At 36.9% G+C, this 14,728-nt stretch overlaps 1 protein-coding gene across 2 annotated transcripts in view; it reads right to left on the bottom strand.

Annotated features, from left to right (window-relative positions):
• SCP2 (sterol carrier protein 2) overlaps positions 1–14,728 on the bottom strand; it is a 112,708-nt gene that overhangs the window by 83,058 nt on the left and 14,922 nt on the right. For both annotated transcript variants that reach the window (XM_008579519.1, XM_008579588.1), the window contains exons 3-5: positions 14,434–14,505; positions 7,220–7,351; positions 5,329–5,393 (exon numbers count right to left, since the gene is read on the bottom strand). In XM_008579519.1, coding sequence (XP_008577741.1) covers positions 5,329–5,393; positions 7,220–7,351; positions 14,434–14,505 — 269 coding nt within the window. The remainder of the gene's footprint in view (positions 1–5,328; positions 5,394–7,219; positions 7,352–14,433; positions 14,506–14,728) is intronic.

Raw genomic sequence — 14,728 nt, 5'->3', positions numbered from 1 at the left:
CAAAAAAAAAAAAAAAAAGACAGGCTGGCCAGTTAGTTCACATGGTTAGAGCAGGTGCTGATAACAGTAAGGCACCAAGGTCATGGGTTCAGATCCCCCATATCAGTCAGCCACCAGAAAACAAAAAAGAAAAACAATGTCAAGTGTCAACAAGATGTAGCAAAATGAGAGCCCTCGTGGGCCGCCCCGTGGCACACTCGGGAGAGTGTGGCGCTGAGAGCGCAGCGAAGCTCCCGCCGTGGGTTCGGATCCTATATAGGAATGGCCGGTGCGCTCACTGGCTGAGCATGGTGCGAGCAACACCCAAGGGTTGCACTCCCCTTACCGGTCACGAAAAAGATACACACACACACACACACACACACACACACACACACAAAATTAGAGCCCTCGTTGCTATGGTCTGAATTATGCCCCTTCAAAGTTCATATGCTGATGCCCTAACCCCCAATGTGACTGTATTTGGAGATGGAGCTTTTAGGAGGTAATTAAAGTTAAATGAGGTCTTAAGGTTGGGTTCCCAATCCCACAGGATTGGTGGCCTTTAAAAAGAGGAAAAGAGAGAGAGATCTTCCTTCTCCAAGTTTGAGCACTACGTAAAAGCCAAGTGAGAACACAGCAAGGAGGCAGCCATCTGCAAGATGTTCCTCACCAGTAGCTGAATTGGCTGGCACCTTGGTGCCTCTAGAACTGTGAGAAATAAATTTCTGGTGTTTAAGCCACTCCATCTATGATATTTTGTTATGGCAACCCAAGCAGACTTATACATTCATAGATTGTTGGTAGGAATGTAAAATAGTGCAGCCACTTTGGAAAACAGTTTGGTAGTCTCTCAGAATGTTAACCAGAGTTGTAATTTGACCCAGCAGTTTGGTTCCTAGATATACATCCAAAGAACTGAAAATCTATCTCCCTACAAAATCTTGTACATGAATGTTCACAACAGCCAAAAAGTGGAAGCAACTTAAGTGTCCATCAACTGATAAATGAATAAATATGTGAAATAATCCTACAATGGAATATTATTCAGTGACAAAAATAATAACACCAAGGCTGAGTTCGGATCCCTACACCAGCCAGCCACAATAAAATAATATAATAGAAAATAAGAAAGTACTGATATGCTACAACATAGATGAAACTTGAAAACTTTAAGCTAAGTAAAAGAAGCCAGAACAAAAAAATCACATACAGTATGATTCAACATAGACGAAACTTGAAAACTTTAAGCTAAGTAAAAGAAGCCAGAACAAAAAAATCACATACAGTATGATTCAACATAGACGAAACTTGAAAACTTTAAGCTAAGTAAAAGAAGCCAGAACAAAAAAATCACATACAGTATGATTCAACATAGACGAAACTTGAAAACTTTAAGCTAAGTAAAAGAAGCCAGAACAAAAAAATCACATACAGTATGATTCAACATAGACGAAACTTGAAAACTTTAAGCTAAGTAAAAGAAGCCAGAACAAAAAAACCACATACAGTATGATTCTATTTATGTAAAACATCCAAAATAGGCAAATCCATAAAAACAGAGTAGATCAGTGGCTGCCTGGGGCTGAGTTAGGGGTACAAGAAAGATGAAGGACTGCTAATATGTATAGGGTTTCTTTTTAGAATGTTTCAAGTTCTACAATTAGATTGCATTGATAGTTGCACAACTATGTGAACATACTAAAATTCACTGTAACGTATACTTCAAATAGGTGAATTTTATGGTATGAGAAGTATATCTCAATAAAGCTATGGAAAAAGAACAGAAAAGAAACCAAGCTTTAGATGCCCTGAAAAGCATGAGGGAATGGTATTTACAAATTCTATTAATGGATCCACAGGGAAGACAATTATTTCTGTAATAACACAGGCCTACTTATTCTGTAAAATATATAACAGTGCCTTATATCTTCTAGGTTTGTGATAAAATGAAAATAAAAGGATTTTTATTTGCTTTTCACTTCTTTGGATTTTGGAGACTACAATATGAATAAAGTACAAAGTTTCCAAAGTAGCTCCATAATACTAGTGGCAATAAGGAATTTAGAGACAAACAGAAAAATGCTCAACCTCAACATCAATTAAAGAAATAATAATTTAAAAAGCAATGGGATATCAGTTTTCAACTAACGAATTAGCAAAGATCAAAAAGAATAATGTGCATCTTTGAAGAGGGTATGGGGGAAAAACAAAACATGTACTTTCATAGGAAGTACTTCAAAAAGTTCACGGAAAAACAAAATTGAAGATAATACAAATCTTTCCAAGAACTCTTGGAAATACACTTCTGGTGGAAAAACAAAGTACCATAATATTTCTGGTAACATGAATCAAAAGTTTTAAAGATGTATATACCTTTGACTCAGCAATTCCGCTTTTAGAAATATATCCTAGAAATAATTAATGATATGTACAATAATTAATGATATATGTATAAAGGTGTTAATGTATATTTTTATAATAAAAAAGTTTTTTTTAAAATACTACTAGAACAGTGGTTACCCTAGGAAGACAGAGGGGAAACAAGGAGAGGCTGGCCAACGGGTAGAAAATTCAATTAGAGAGGAAATATAAGTTCTAATATTCTACTGCACAGCAAGGTGACTACTGTTAACAGCTAAGTTTTTTATATTACATGATAGCAAGAGGAGAGGCTTTTGAATGTTTTCACCACAAAGGAATGATAAATGCATGAGGTGACTGACACATTAACTATCCTAACCCGATTACTGGACAACATATATATGTATCGAAAGATGCATCAGACTGTACCCCATAGGTATGTATAACTACAATGTGTCAATTAAAAAAAAGAAATTATTTGGGCCGGCCTGGTGGCGCACTTGGTAGAGTGCGGCGCTTGGGAGTGCAGCGGCGCTCCTGCCGAGGGTTCGGATCCCATATAGAGACTGGTCCGCTCACTGGTTGAGCGCGGTGCGGGTGCGACACCGAGGGTTGCGATCCCGTTACCGGTCACGAAAAAAGACAAAAAGAAAAAAAAAAAAAAAAAGAAAGAAAGAAATTATACCTAATAAAGGTGATTTTAAAAAAATACTACTACTAAATGACAAAATCTAAACAAACAAGGGAGAACCAAATTTAAGAATTATATAATGCAAAAATATTTTTAAAACAGCAGTGAGCGAAACATTAGGCCATTTAAATACAGAGAAAAAAATTAAACAACTGTGGGAATCATGGTTACAAAAGAATGTAAACGTTATGTGTTGTTAATGTAAAAATAGATAGCTAACAAAAATTAGGAGTTGGAGAAGGGATGGAAGGATGTTAAAGTGAGCTAATTTCTTCTTCAGAAGCTGTCCTAAAATTGAAATGTATAGTTTAAAAAAATTACTTCAATTTCAGAGTTTTCATAATATTTTTTTCCTAGCTGTACTGGAATCTTTTTGGAAATGATATCTTTTATGGTTAAGGAATATTTATATGAAGTCCAGCAACTGTTTCAGTTCCACTTCAGTTTTTCTTTGGTTAAATTTGAGAAAAAAATAAACAGCTTTAAAATATGATCCCCTTTAAAATTATTTCTATCAATTCCTTTCATCTAAAAGTAACAAACAAAAATGCATAATACTGGATGTTAATGAACAGTTATTTCTAGTTATATCTTAATGATAGGTAGTGGAATTTAGGGAAATTTTTTTTCTTCTTTAGATTTTACTATATTGCTTGAAGTTATAATCAGCATACACCTTTTTTTAAAAAGAGTGGTCATTATTCTTTAAAAGAAAAGGTTCATATCATTTCCTAAATAATACTACTTTTTAATCTATCTGAAGAAAATAATCAAATACAGAAAAATATTACTGAAATTAAGTTCATCTTAGCATAATTTTAAATAATAATAAAGAAATCTAAATACCCAATAATAAAAAATAACGCTAAGTAAACTATAACACAGCCATGTGATAAACTGTAATGCCACCATTAAAAGTTTTGCTTGTATTTTTTAACATAAAGTAATACGTGTGATTAAATGAAAAATGAAGTATATCAAATTATAGATACAGCACAATCTCAACATTTTTTGGCTAAATTAGCAAATCACTAACAATGACTGTCATTACAGGTGATTATTTCTTCTTTACTCTTTCTGTATTCTTCCATTCCTATGACTTTTATACAAGGAAAATAAAATTTTTAGGATAAGCAGCTCCCATAAAAGTGAGCCATGAAAATGTCAGAAGTAGCCACAGAAATCTGCAAGCCTTTCAAACACTTATGCATAGGCATAAAAATACTTATAAAAACTTGGCATATGTCATTCTAAATACCTGGGAATAAAATACCTATTTTGCCCTTTGCCCTATGTCTTAGTCAGTTTGGGCTGCTATAACAGAATACCACAGACTGGGTGGCTTCAGCACCATTTATTTTTCACAGTTCTGTAGACTTAAGTCCAAGATTAAGGTGCTGGTAGATCCAGTGTCTGGTGAGGGCCCACTTCCTGGTTTGCAGATGGCTGGCAGACAGCAGAGAGAGGATGCAAGCTCCCTTCTCCTGTCTTTTCTCATAAGGGCACTAACCCCATCATATGGGTAACACCCTCATGACCTAATTACCTTCCAAAGGCCCCACCTCAAAAATACCACCACAGTGCGGATTAAGGTTTTAACATATGAATTTGGTGGGGACACAAACATTCAGCCCATGGTACTCCAGGAAGTTAAAAACAGAGCAACAGTCCTGGTTATCAGCCTAAAGAGATAATAAGATGTCAAGGCAAAAGGTACAAAACAAGAATATAGTGTTCCTCTATACAATCTCTTCTTTGATAAATTTAACTCCTAATTTTCTCCTTCACTTGTTCGTGATATGAATTGGCCTACAATGGCAGCCAATCTGTCTTGGGCTTAGCCAGTTAGCTCAGTCAGTTAGAGCATGGTTTTGTAACACCAAGGTCAAGGGTTCGAATCCCCATACTAGCCAACTGCCAAATAATAATAATAATAATAACAACAACAATAATAATAATAAATAAAATTAAAACTAAAAAATTAAAGTCCTGCCTTGGTCTTTCCATGACCAAGCTCCTACCCTGAAGCTACCTATGGACTGCCAGCAATCAGTCGACTCCCTAATATATCAAAAGGAAGAACTTTGGAGATTCTAAAGATTTTAGGAGTTGTATGCCAGGAGCCTGGATGAAGACCACATATATATTTTCACAATATCACATCAGCTCATTTAACAACCATGCAAAATTATGTTTTATGTTGCTTATTAACAATTTCTATTTACGATATTCAGATGGGCAAAGTTCTCTCATAGTGTTATAACAACTCCAAAATAATAGTAAATAAGACTCACTCTTGATCCAAGGCTTCCCTTCTCCATCTTCTCAAACCCAAGAGCCAAGACACAATCTGCCACACCTTAAAAGAAAATGTAATTATTTTAAAATTTGAATTTCCAGACACTCAACAAAATACCATTAAATACTTTGATTTAAATAACTATGCCAATTTACATAAAATGCAAAAACATACTATAATCTTGCAAAGTTTTTAATAAGTGGAAAATTACAGAGAAAATTTTTATATGCTTCTAGATAAGAGAAAAAATCAAGAAAATGCTTAATTCTTCCCTTGAGTCTCAATATGTTAATAAAATTCTTGATTAATGTGGAAATATGTTTCAGTGAGGAAATATAAAAAGCTAATTCTGAATTTTAAAACATTTTTAAACCATTCTCTGCTGCCACAATATAAAAAATAAAAATTTTTTTAACTTAAATTAAAAATTAAAAAGGATCCCTATCAAATCTCAACAGAATTGTTTTGGGAGGGAGGGAGCACCTAAAGATAAGGTTAAAATTCAACTGAAGAGCAAAACATGACAGAATTGCCAAAATTTTTCTGAAAAAAAAAAAAAAAGAAATTAAGGAAGATAATAACATAGGGGGAAAGGAGGACACTAGCATTATCAAATAACAAGGCATTATAAAGCTCTAAGAATTAAAACACTCAGTAGTAGAGAAATAATCAACAATCAAATCAGTGGAACAGAATAGAGGGCCTAATAAAAGACCCTAGAATAATTTGGAAATACAGAATATGATATATATATACAAGAGAACAGAAAACATTAGGCCACAAAAAATATATATTATACACAAATATTTATAGCAGCATTATTCATAATAGTCAAAAATGGAAACAAACCATCAACTGATAGAAACAACAAAAAATGGAGGGCCGGCCCAGTGGCGCACTGCTACAGTGCGCTGCTTGGGAGTGCGGTGGCGTTCCCGCCGAGGGTTCGGATCCCAAGTACAGACCGGGTCCCGCTCACTGGCTGAGCGAGGTGCGGGAGCAACACCGAGGGTTGCGATCCCGTTGCCGGTCCTGGTCCAGTGCGGGCATGACACTGAGGGTTGCGATCCGTTGTCGGACACAAAAAAAGACAAAAAGGGGAAAAAAAAAAAATGGAAACAACAATATCCATCAACTGATGAACAGATAAAATGTGGTCTATCCATACAATTATATATATGGAATATTATATAGCCATAAACAGGAATGAAGTATTGACACATGATACAACATGGATGAACTGTGAAAACACTAAGTGAAAGAAGTCACAAAAAACCATGTATTGTATGACTCTAGTTATGTGAACATCCAGAAAAGGTAAATCCACAGAGACAGAAAGATTAATGGTTGCCAGGGGCAGAGAGGAGGGGAAAATGGGGAGTGACTGCTAATGGGTATAGGGCTTCTTCCTGTAGTGACAAAAATGTTCTAAAATTAGACAGTGGTGATGGTTACACAACTCTATGAATATACTAAAAAACACTGAATTGTATACTTTAAAAGGGCGAATTTTATGGTATCTGAACTATATCTCAATAAAGCTGTTTTTTAAAAAAGAAATATATTATAAAACAATTCTTGGGCTGGCCCGGTGGCGCACTGCTATAGTGCGCCGCTTGGGAAGCACGGCGGCGCTCCCGCCGAGGGTTCGGATCCCACATACAGACCGGTTCCCGCTCACTGGCTGAGCGAGGCACGGGAGCAACGCCGAGGGTTGCGATCCCGTTGCCGGTCCCGGTCCGGTACGGGGGCAACACTGAGGGTTGTGATCCGTTGCCGGACACAGAAAAAAAAAACAAAAAAACAATTCTTCTGATAGTCATGATTAAAAGGAGGCAATAATCCCACATTTATTTAAGAGCACTAGACAAATAAGCAATCCTCACCCCCCTGAATCAGCTGCCGGGCTACAAACAAAGCAGTAGAACCAGTAGCACAGTTATTGTTGACATTGATTATAGGAATTCCAGTCAGTCCCAAACTGTGATAGATAGCCCTCTGTCCACAGGTAGAGTCACCTGAATAGAAAAACAAACAAAAATGTTAATATCTGCAACATGAGAATTATTAAGCTGTAATGCAACATAATACTACGTTATGGTTTTTTCAGTACTATGCCTTTGCCTAGCATACGACATGGGCAGGACAGTAAACACACTATGGATATCTTACTCTGAAACAGTTTTTGCATTAAGCATCACTCTGCAAATATAAAAAATTCTCAAAAAAAAGAATATATGTGTACTTTCTTTACCTAATACAGAGGTAGGAAAGTAGAGAAATGACAAGGTAATAGTAAACAATTCAATCTGGCCAGGGCTATGTGATAAAGGAAGCAATATATCATCAGCATTTGATTGTCACATATAAATCTTTAAAACTATACCAATCGATTAAAGGCCACGATTTACTTTTCATATAAAGATTCCAAAATTTCAAAAAGTGTAAAAGATCCTGTGTGCCAGGGCATTCCAGAAAAATGTGACCCAAGTTGAGAACATGTATGACTCCCTCTCCCAAGTAACATGACCACCAGGGCAGATATACCAGAGCAGTATGATGGAAACATCAGAAGACACAGACTCTCTGGGAGTCTTTGGCAAAATCAGCAAGTTTCACCATCTGCTTTTCAAAAATACATTCTGCATCCCTTTGACCCACCAACTTTCTCTTCAGAATACTCTTGATATCTCAAATCTCAAGGAAAGAAATCATGGATATGCACAATGATTCATCTATAGTAATACTTACCACAGCATTTTTTATAATACTGCATATTTATAGAATTTTTATAATAACTAGAAATTAGAAATAAAATGTCCAAGAACAGGACATCATTACTACTACTAAATAAACTGTAGTTTATTTAGACTGCTATATTCTAAGACTAAAGTATCATGTAATCATTAAAAATGCTACAGAGGGGTGAAGGAAATAGAAAGATGTTAGTCAAAGGGTACAAACTTTCAGTTACAAGATAAACAAGTTTTGGAAATCCAATGTACAGCACAGGTGGTGACAGATATACTAATCAATTTGATTGTGGTAGTTACACAGTGTATATGTATATCAAACCATCATCATGTTGTACACCTTGAATGTATTCAATCTTTATTTGACAAATATTTTTTTTAATGCTATAAAAAGACTGGTAACATCCTAAATATCCTTTAGAAGAGGATCGATTAAATAAATTATGATACATTTATTCAATGGTACACAATGCCATTATAAAAAAAAGACCAAGGAAGCTCTTTATGATTTGGAATCCTCACCAAGAACTATGAGTTAAAAAAAAAAAAAAAAAAAAAAGATACAAAATAGTGTTTGTGCTATGCTTCTATGTGTGTAATAAAAGCAAAGGGAAAGGAGAAATTAGATACCCCCCACACATGTATGTGCATAAATTACCTATGGAAAGATACACTAGAAATAGGGAAAACTGGTTGCCAAAGGGAAGGGAACCACGAGACAGGCAGACAGGAATAAGAGTGAGACTTTCCACTATCTAACCTTTTGTATTTTTGAACCATGTAAACATTTAATCTATTCAAAAAAATAAACTTAACTGAAAAATGTTAATAGTATAAAAGAAGATTTAATGACATAGGAAATGTATACTAAAATAAGAAAAGCAAATAACAAAAAAGTAATACACTAGGACCTTATTTTAAGAGCAAACTGTATGTGCATGCATAAGCACGCACACATATTCACTAAAGTTATACACCAAATAATCAATGAAAATAGATGACTTGTTTCTCCTTGTGCTTTTCTGTGGTTCCTTTTATATACACATATATACAATTAGCATATATTATTTTTATTGGGGGGTGGGGCTGGCAGGTTCGGGGATCCAAACCCTTGACCTTGGTGTTATCAAAGCCACACTCTAACCAACTAAGCTACCTGGCCAGCCTAGCATATATTATTTCTCTAATCACAAAAAATATTTAATGAAAAAAATTTATTTGATACAAAAAGTCACAGATTTCAAAACAATGCAGAGGCTGTGGCATTGTCAGCCAGTCGGCAAGAGTTCTCGCAAGGCAGTGGTGGTGGCAGAAGGAGGCCAGCGGGTGGCGGGTTCCATGGAGAGCAGCGGATGCCCGGGAAGAGGCGCGTGCATCTAGGCCCCTGGTTCCAGAGACCGCACTGGTGTCCCACACCAGCTGAACAGCGCCAGCTCCAGGACTGACGGGCCTTGCTGCCCGTCCCGATGCAATGATCTCACCTTCCAGTGCGCCAGGCGCCCCTGCGTGCTCATTAGCCCGTCCCCACTCCCCAGTGTGGTGGCTGCGGCCGGAGGAGCAGCAGCAGCAAGAGCCGGCCTCTGTGATGAAGTTCCAGCCCAACCAGACACCGATCTGTGACCACCAGGGCTTCAGGAAGCAAGCAGCATGCCTGTGCTTCCGGAGCAATCAGGAGGATGAGGTGCTGCTACAGTGGTACCTGTGTAACAGCCTGAATGGAAGTGACTCCATTTTGTTAAACTTTTAAATTAAAAAGTTTTTGTCTTACTCTTGTAAGCTGAACTGCATAGCTTGCAGCTGGACATTAGAATACAATGATTCTTGGGCCGGCCGGAGGCGCACTGCTACAGTGCGCGCTTGGGAAGCGCGGTGGCGCTCCCGCCAGAGGGTTCGGATCCCACATACAGACCGGCCGCTCACTGGCTGAGCAAGTTGCGGGAGCAACACCGAGGGTTGCGATCCCGTTGCCGGTCCCGGTCGTCCGGTGCGGGCGCGACACTGAGGGTTGCGATCCGTTGCCGGTCACGAAAAAAGACAAAAAGAAAAAAAAGAGAATACAATGATTCTTATTCACATGATTGCTAGAACATTATGACTTTTGCTCACACTGTACACAGAATAGTTATAGAAGCAATTATTAAACCGGATGCCCATTCTTTACTAGCTTACTAACTAGATCTTTTTGAGATTAACAGGGGCTGAATCTGTGATGACTACATGGAGGATGGTCACCATGAATCTGCTCCCACCCAAGAAGTTCTTTGATGTTTATCTGCAATTTTATGATTATGTCTGCACGTCTCTGCTTAGGTCCCATGAATTAGCCCCCTACCACCTGTCCCTATAAACCCTCTGGCAAGTCTGGGAAAAGGGCAGATGGTGTTTGAGACATAAGTACACCATTTCCCCAGGCTACCTGCTTCCTGATTAAAGGCCACCTTTCCTTACACCAACACTTGTCTCTCAATTATTGGCTATTGAGCAGCAAGCAAATGGACCTTTGGGATTTTGGTAACAAAGACCAACAGATTGTCCCAGGAAGAGGATGGAGCCAAGGAGGAGCCTGGCAGTGCTGCTGGGAGGGAAGTTGATGAGGAGGCAAAGGAAAATTAGGCAGACTCCTTGGGCATATTTGAGAATTAAGACAGAAAGCACAGAACATATGTTTATGTTCTTACAGTCACTGAAATATTAGAAGATTCTGTTAATATAAGAAGGAAGAGAGAATAGTTCAAAGTAGAAGATGTGATCAAAATTCCTCAGCGTCATAAACCTGTACATGCAGAATATCTGGAGAAACTAAAGTTGGGTTGTTCCCCAACCCATGGAAATTCCAGTCTCTTCCCTTCCAGATTATAACGCCTTGTTTGCTGCACAGAAATCTGGGTTGCCATCTAGTATAAGATAGAATTGGGAAGACCTTGTGCAATCTCATGGAGAGAGACTTCTCTATTTTCCTTTGCAAACATCTGAATGAGACATGCAAACTATCCGAATTTGCCCTGCAGGGTTTTCAAACAATTTGCATGTTTTTCAGATGCTTTTAAATCTTCTTTAAAAAAAAAAAGTGTAAATTATTTTAATAAGCCAAAGCCAAGTGGAATTTTAGATGCCTTAACTGTGACCCTCTCCCTTATATTATTTCAGTTATCAATTTTTTACAGTATTTTTTCAGTTTTTTATCCATTTGACATCAGTCTGGTTTACTCTGTCTGATCAAATTACTTGTGTTTCCCCCCAAATTGTTTTCTTATTTACAGCATTAACATATTCAACAAATCTTTCTGTGGCAGGAGTTAATGAAAAATATTCTTGGTATTAAAGAAATCCATCCATCCTAAAACTTGTTTTATAGGATCACAATTTTAATTTATAAATTGCAAATTTGGGCTTTTCCTGTATGGCCCGAAAACTATTTTGCAAAGAACTTTATTTGCTATTTTAAGGACTTTATCAACTCATTTATCTGAATTCTCACAAATGGTATTATGCCACTAGCTGCCTGATATGGCTATTTCCCCTACAATTCAATAGTAGTTTAACATGAAGTATAACTATAGAATTGATGATTTTAGGAAAATATTGTTTGCAAAATGAATGTAGCAAATACATCTCTTATCATGGAAACTCTATTCATGGAATTTTATTTAGCATTATCAATTGCCAGTTCCCTTTATCTATAATCTCTCTTTACACAGAATACCTCGGAACCATACTTCCCCTCAATGTAAATTGCTTTTAAAACATATTTTTTTAATTTAGTGACACCTCTTCAGTTAAACTTTCATGTTTACCAATAACCGCAAGAATGGAGTCTAACTTTAAATGCCAGTCAGTGAGAACTGCATCACAGTTGCATAAATGGCCTTCTTGCTGTTCAGCTGTTACAGATTTAAGATTGTTTGGGCACCTTAGAATGTCTTATCTTTCCTAGGTTGTCAGTAGGCACTATCTGTCACATAACTAACTTTTGGGGCAATGAAACATACCTGAACTAAGAATTACTTCATCTTTTTTTTTTTTTTCTTTTTTGTCTTTTTTCGTGTCCGGCAATGGATTGCAACCCTCAGTGTCGCACCCGTACTGGACCGGGACCGGCAACAGGATCAGAACCCTCGCTGTTGCACCCAAACCTCGCTCAGCCAGTGAGCGGGAACCGGTCTGTATGTGGGATCCGAACCCTCGGCGGGAGCGCCACCGCACTCCCAAGCGGTGCACTGTAGCAGTGCGCCACCGGGCCGGCCCAGAATTACTTCATCTTATATTTGTCTTCTTACTCACTTAAAATCAAGAATCCCACCTAACGGGCCGGCCCGGTGGCGCACTCAGTAGAGTGTGGCACTTGGGAGTGCAGCGGTGCTCCCACCGAGGGTTCGGATCCCATATAGAGACCGGTCCGCTCACTGGTTGAGCGCGGTGTGGGCGCAACACCGAAGGTTGCAATCCCGTTGCCGGTCGCGGTACAGGCGCAACACCGAGGGTTGCGATCCCGTTACTGGTCACGAAAAAAGACAAAAAGGAAAAAAATAATAATAATAAAAAAAAAGAATCCCACCTAAAACACAAGGGTACCTTGTCAGAAACTCCTGCACCTCCCCAACCAGGTCAGAAATGAGGTGGGAGGAAAAACCTTTGGCTAAAATGTGGGGAGAGGGAGAATGAAAGATCATTATTAAAGTGGACTTTAGCCTTTTGTAAATACTACAACTGGTGAATATAAAGTAGAAAATAAGTATAAACAAAACATTTGTTCTACAAATTGTTAACCTTTAAAAATGTAATTGCTGCTAAAAATAGAGTGCTATTACACTTAAGGAAAACTGATGCCACTTTGAAAATGAGATCTTGTCCCATAAATGCAGCTGAACTAAATATAAATGTTAGTTCACGAGTTAATGCTGTCAAAGGAATAAGCAAAAAAACTTTTAACCAATGACATTTCATTCTAGATTAACGATCGTCCACAATTTTTATATTTTTCTTTCTGCAGAGATTATGTATTCTGGGTGTTTTTTAAAAAGTAAACATTTTAAATCCCACAAATTGACACTTTCTATCAGTAGTCAATTGACTAAGATTTTTTTCTCAGTAATCTCTGAAATTTCTTTATATACTTAGCACAGCAGAAAAACTGGACTGTTTTTGTATATAAGACTGCTTCCACCTAAATTGCTGTCACAAGTACTTGGGGAGGTTTATCTTGAACATGATCTTCTTAAAGGTAATAATGCATAAACTTGTTTTATAAACTCTTGGACTATGTATTTGACATGTAAAATATGTACAGTATTAATGTCAACCATCTCTTAAAGTTAACCTATAAATATTGTTACATAACTTTCTTCGGTGTCAGAAACATTTGGACTAAGTATTACCACTTGTGTTAAGATTTTCTTCAGTGCCATTTAGCAAAACCAACTGTCTTTAGTCTATGTAATTAGCAAACATTTGTACAATGCAACAGAATACAGTTTTCACACTTTAAGTTTCACATGAGGGATTCTTCACTACTCTTCTGGAATTCTGTCTAGCAAAATTAGAGGAAAGGCCCTATGGAGATTTATTTCTATTAAGAGAAAAAGCCAACATTTTCAGGCTAGATAGTTTAATCTACTAAAGATAACAAATAGTATTTATTATCTCAACCCTCCAAAGTTTACAGAGTATTGGGTCTGTTATTTGTGTTTTGTGGGATAGTTTAATAAAATAGAGCAACTAAATTGTTCAGTTCCATGTGCCTGTGCCTCTTACATAAAAAACAGAAAATAAGTACTTATTATAAGTTGACTTACAAAGTAGAAACTGTCCTGCCCGTTGTTGGGTTTTTTTGATAAACAGACCCTCCAAGCAGGCACATGTCATCCAATTTTCTGTTGATCACACCATTGTATAAGGCAGCAGAACCAAAGGGAAGAAATGATTGTACACACTGAATTGTTCTGTATGCTCTCATCTGATCTGAGATAACTGGTTTAAGAATTTTGACTTTTTTTTATATTTGGAAATATCAAATAAAAATGGAAATAAATGGGGAAAACAAGACAACAAAAAGCAAAAATTTATCTTCTGAACATTAATTATCCTTACATGATAGAACTATGGGTAATTCCTTTTTTTTTTTTTACAGATAAAAAGTATTTTTAATATATCTCCATTTTTGGCAATACAATAATGGCAAAAAAAAAAATTACACTAGGCTGGCACATAAGAGAAATCTACAAATGATGGGAATACTACTCTGCATTCTGATTTTTGAGGGTTAAAATTCACAAATGCCTCTACATTGTTTACGTACTTGCTGCTAGATTTAGGTGAATAATTTTTATAATACATTGTTTACCACATACCATAAACGTAGCCAACACATGCCTGTTCCACTGCTGAATAAGGGATCCGTGCATCAGCTAAAGCCTTCTGGCCTATGAAAACAAAAGGGTTTTATCAAAAAATGCTTTACGTTTTACTTTAGATAAATAAAAATTAAGTTCAGAGTTTTCTCAGAGTAAATCTACCTTTATACAATCTATGTTCTATTCAAGTGACAAATCCTTCATCAAATCACCTCAGACCTCTCCTTTCAGAAGTAATCACTTTTCCATATCTCCTTTTTTTTTTTTTTTTTTTTTTTTTTTTTTTTTTTCT

This window comes from Galeopterus variegatus, unplaced genomic scaffold (assembly GCF_000696425.1).
Source record: "Galeopterus variegatus unplaced genomic scaffold, G_variegatus-3.0.2 Scaffold6, whole genome shotgun sequence".
NCBI classification, from domain to species: domain Eukaryota; kingdom Metazoa; phylum Chordata; class Mammalia; order Dermoptera; family Cynocephalidae; genus Galeopterus; species Galeopterus variegatus.
This window is presented reverse-complemented; position numbering and strand designations above follow the sequence as displayed.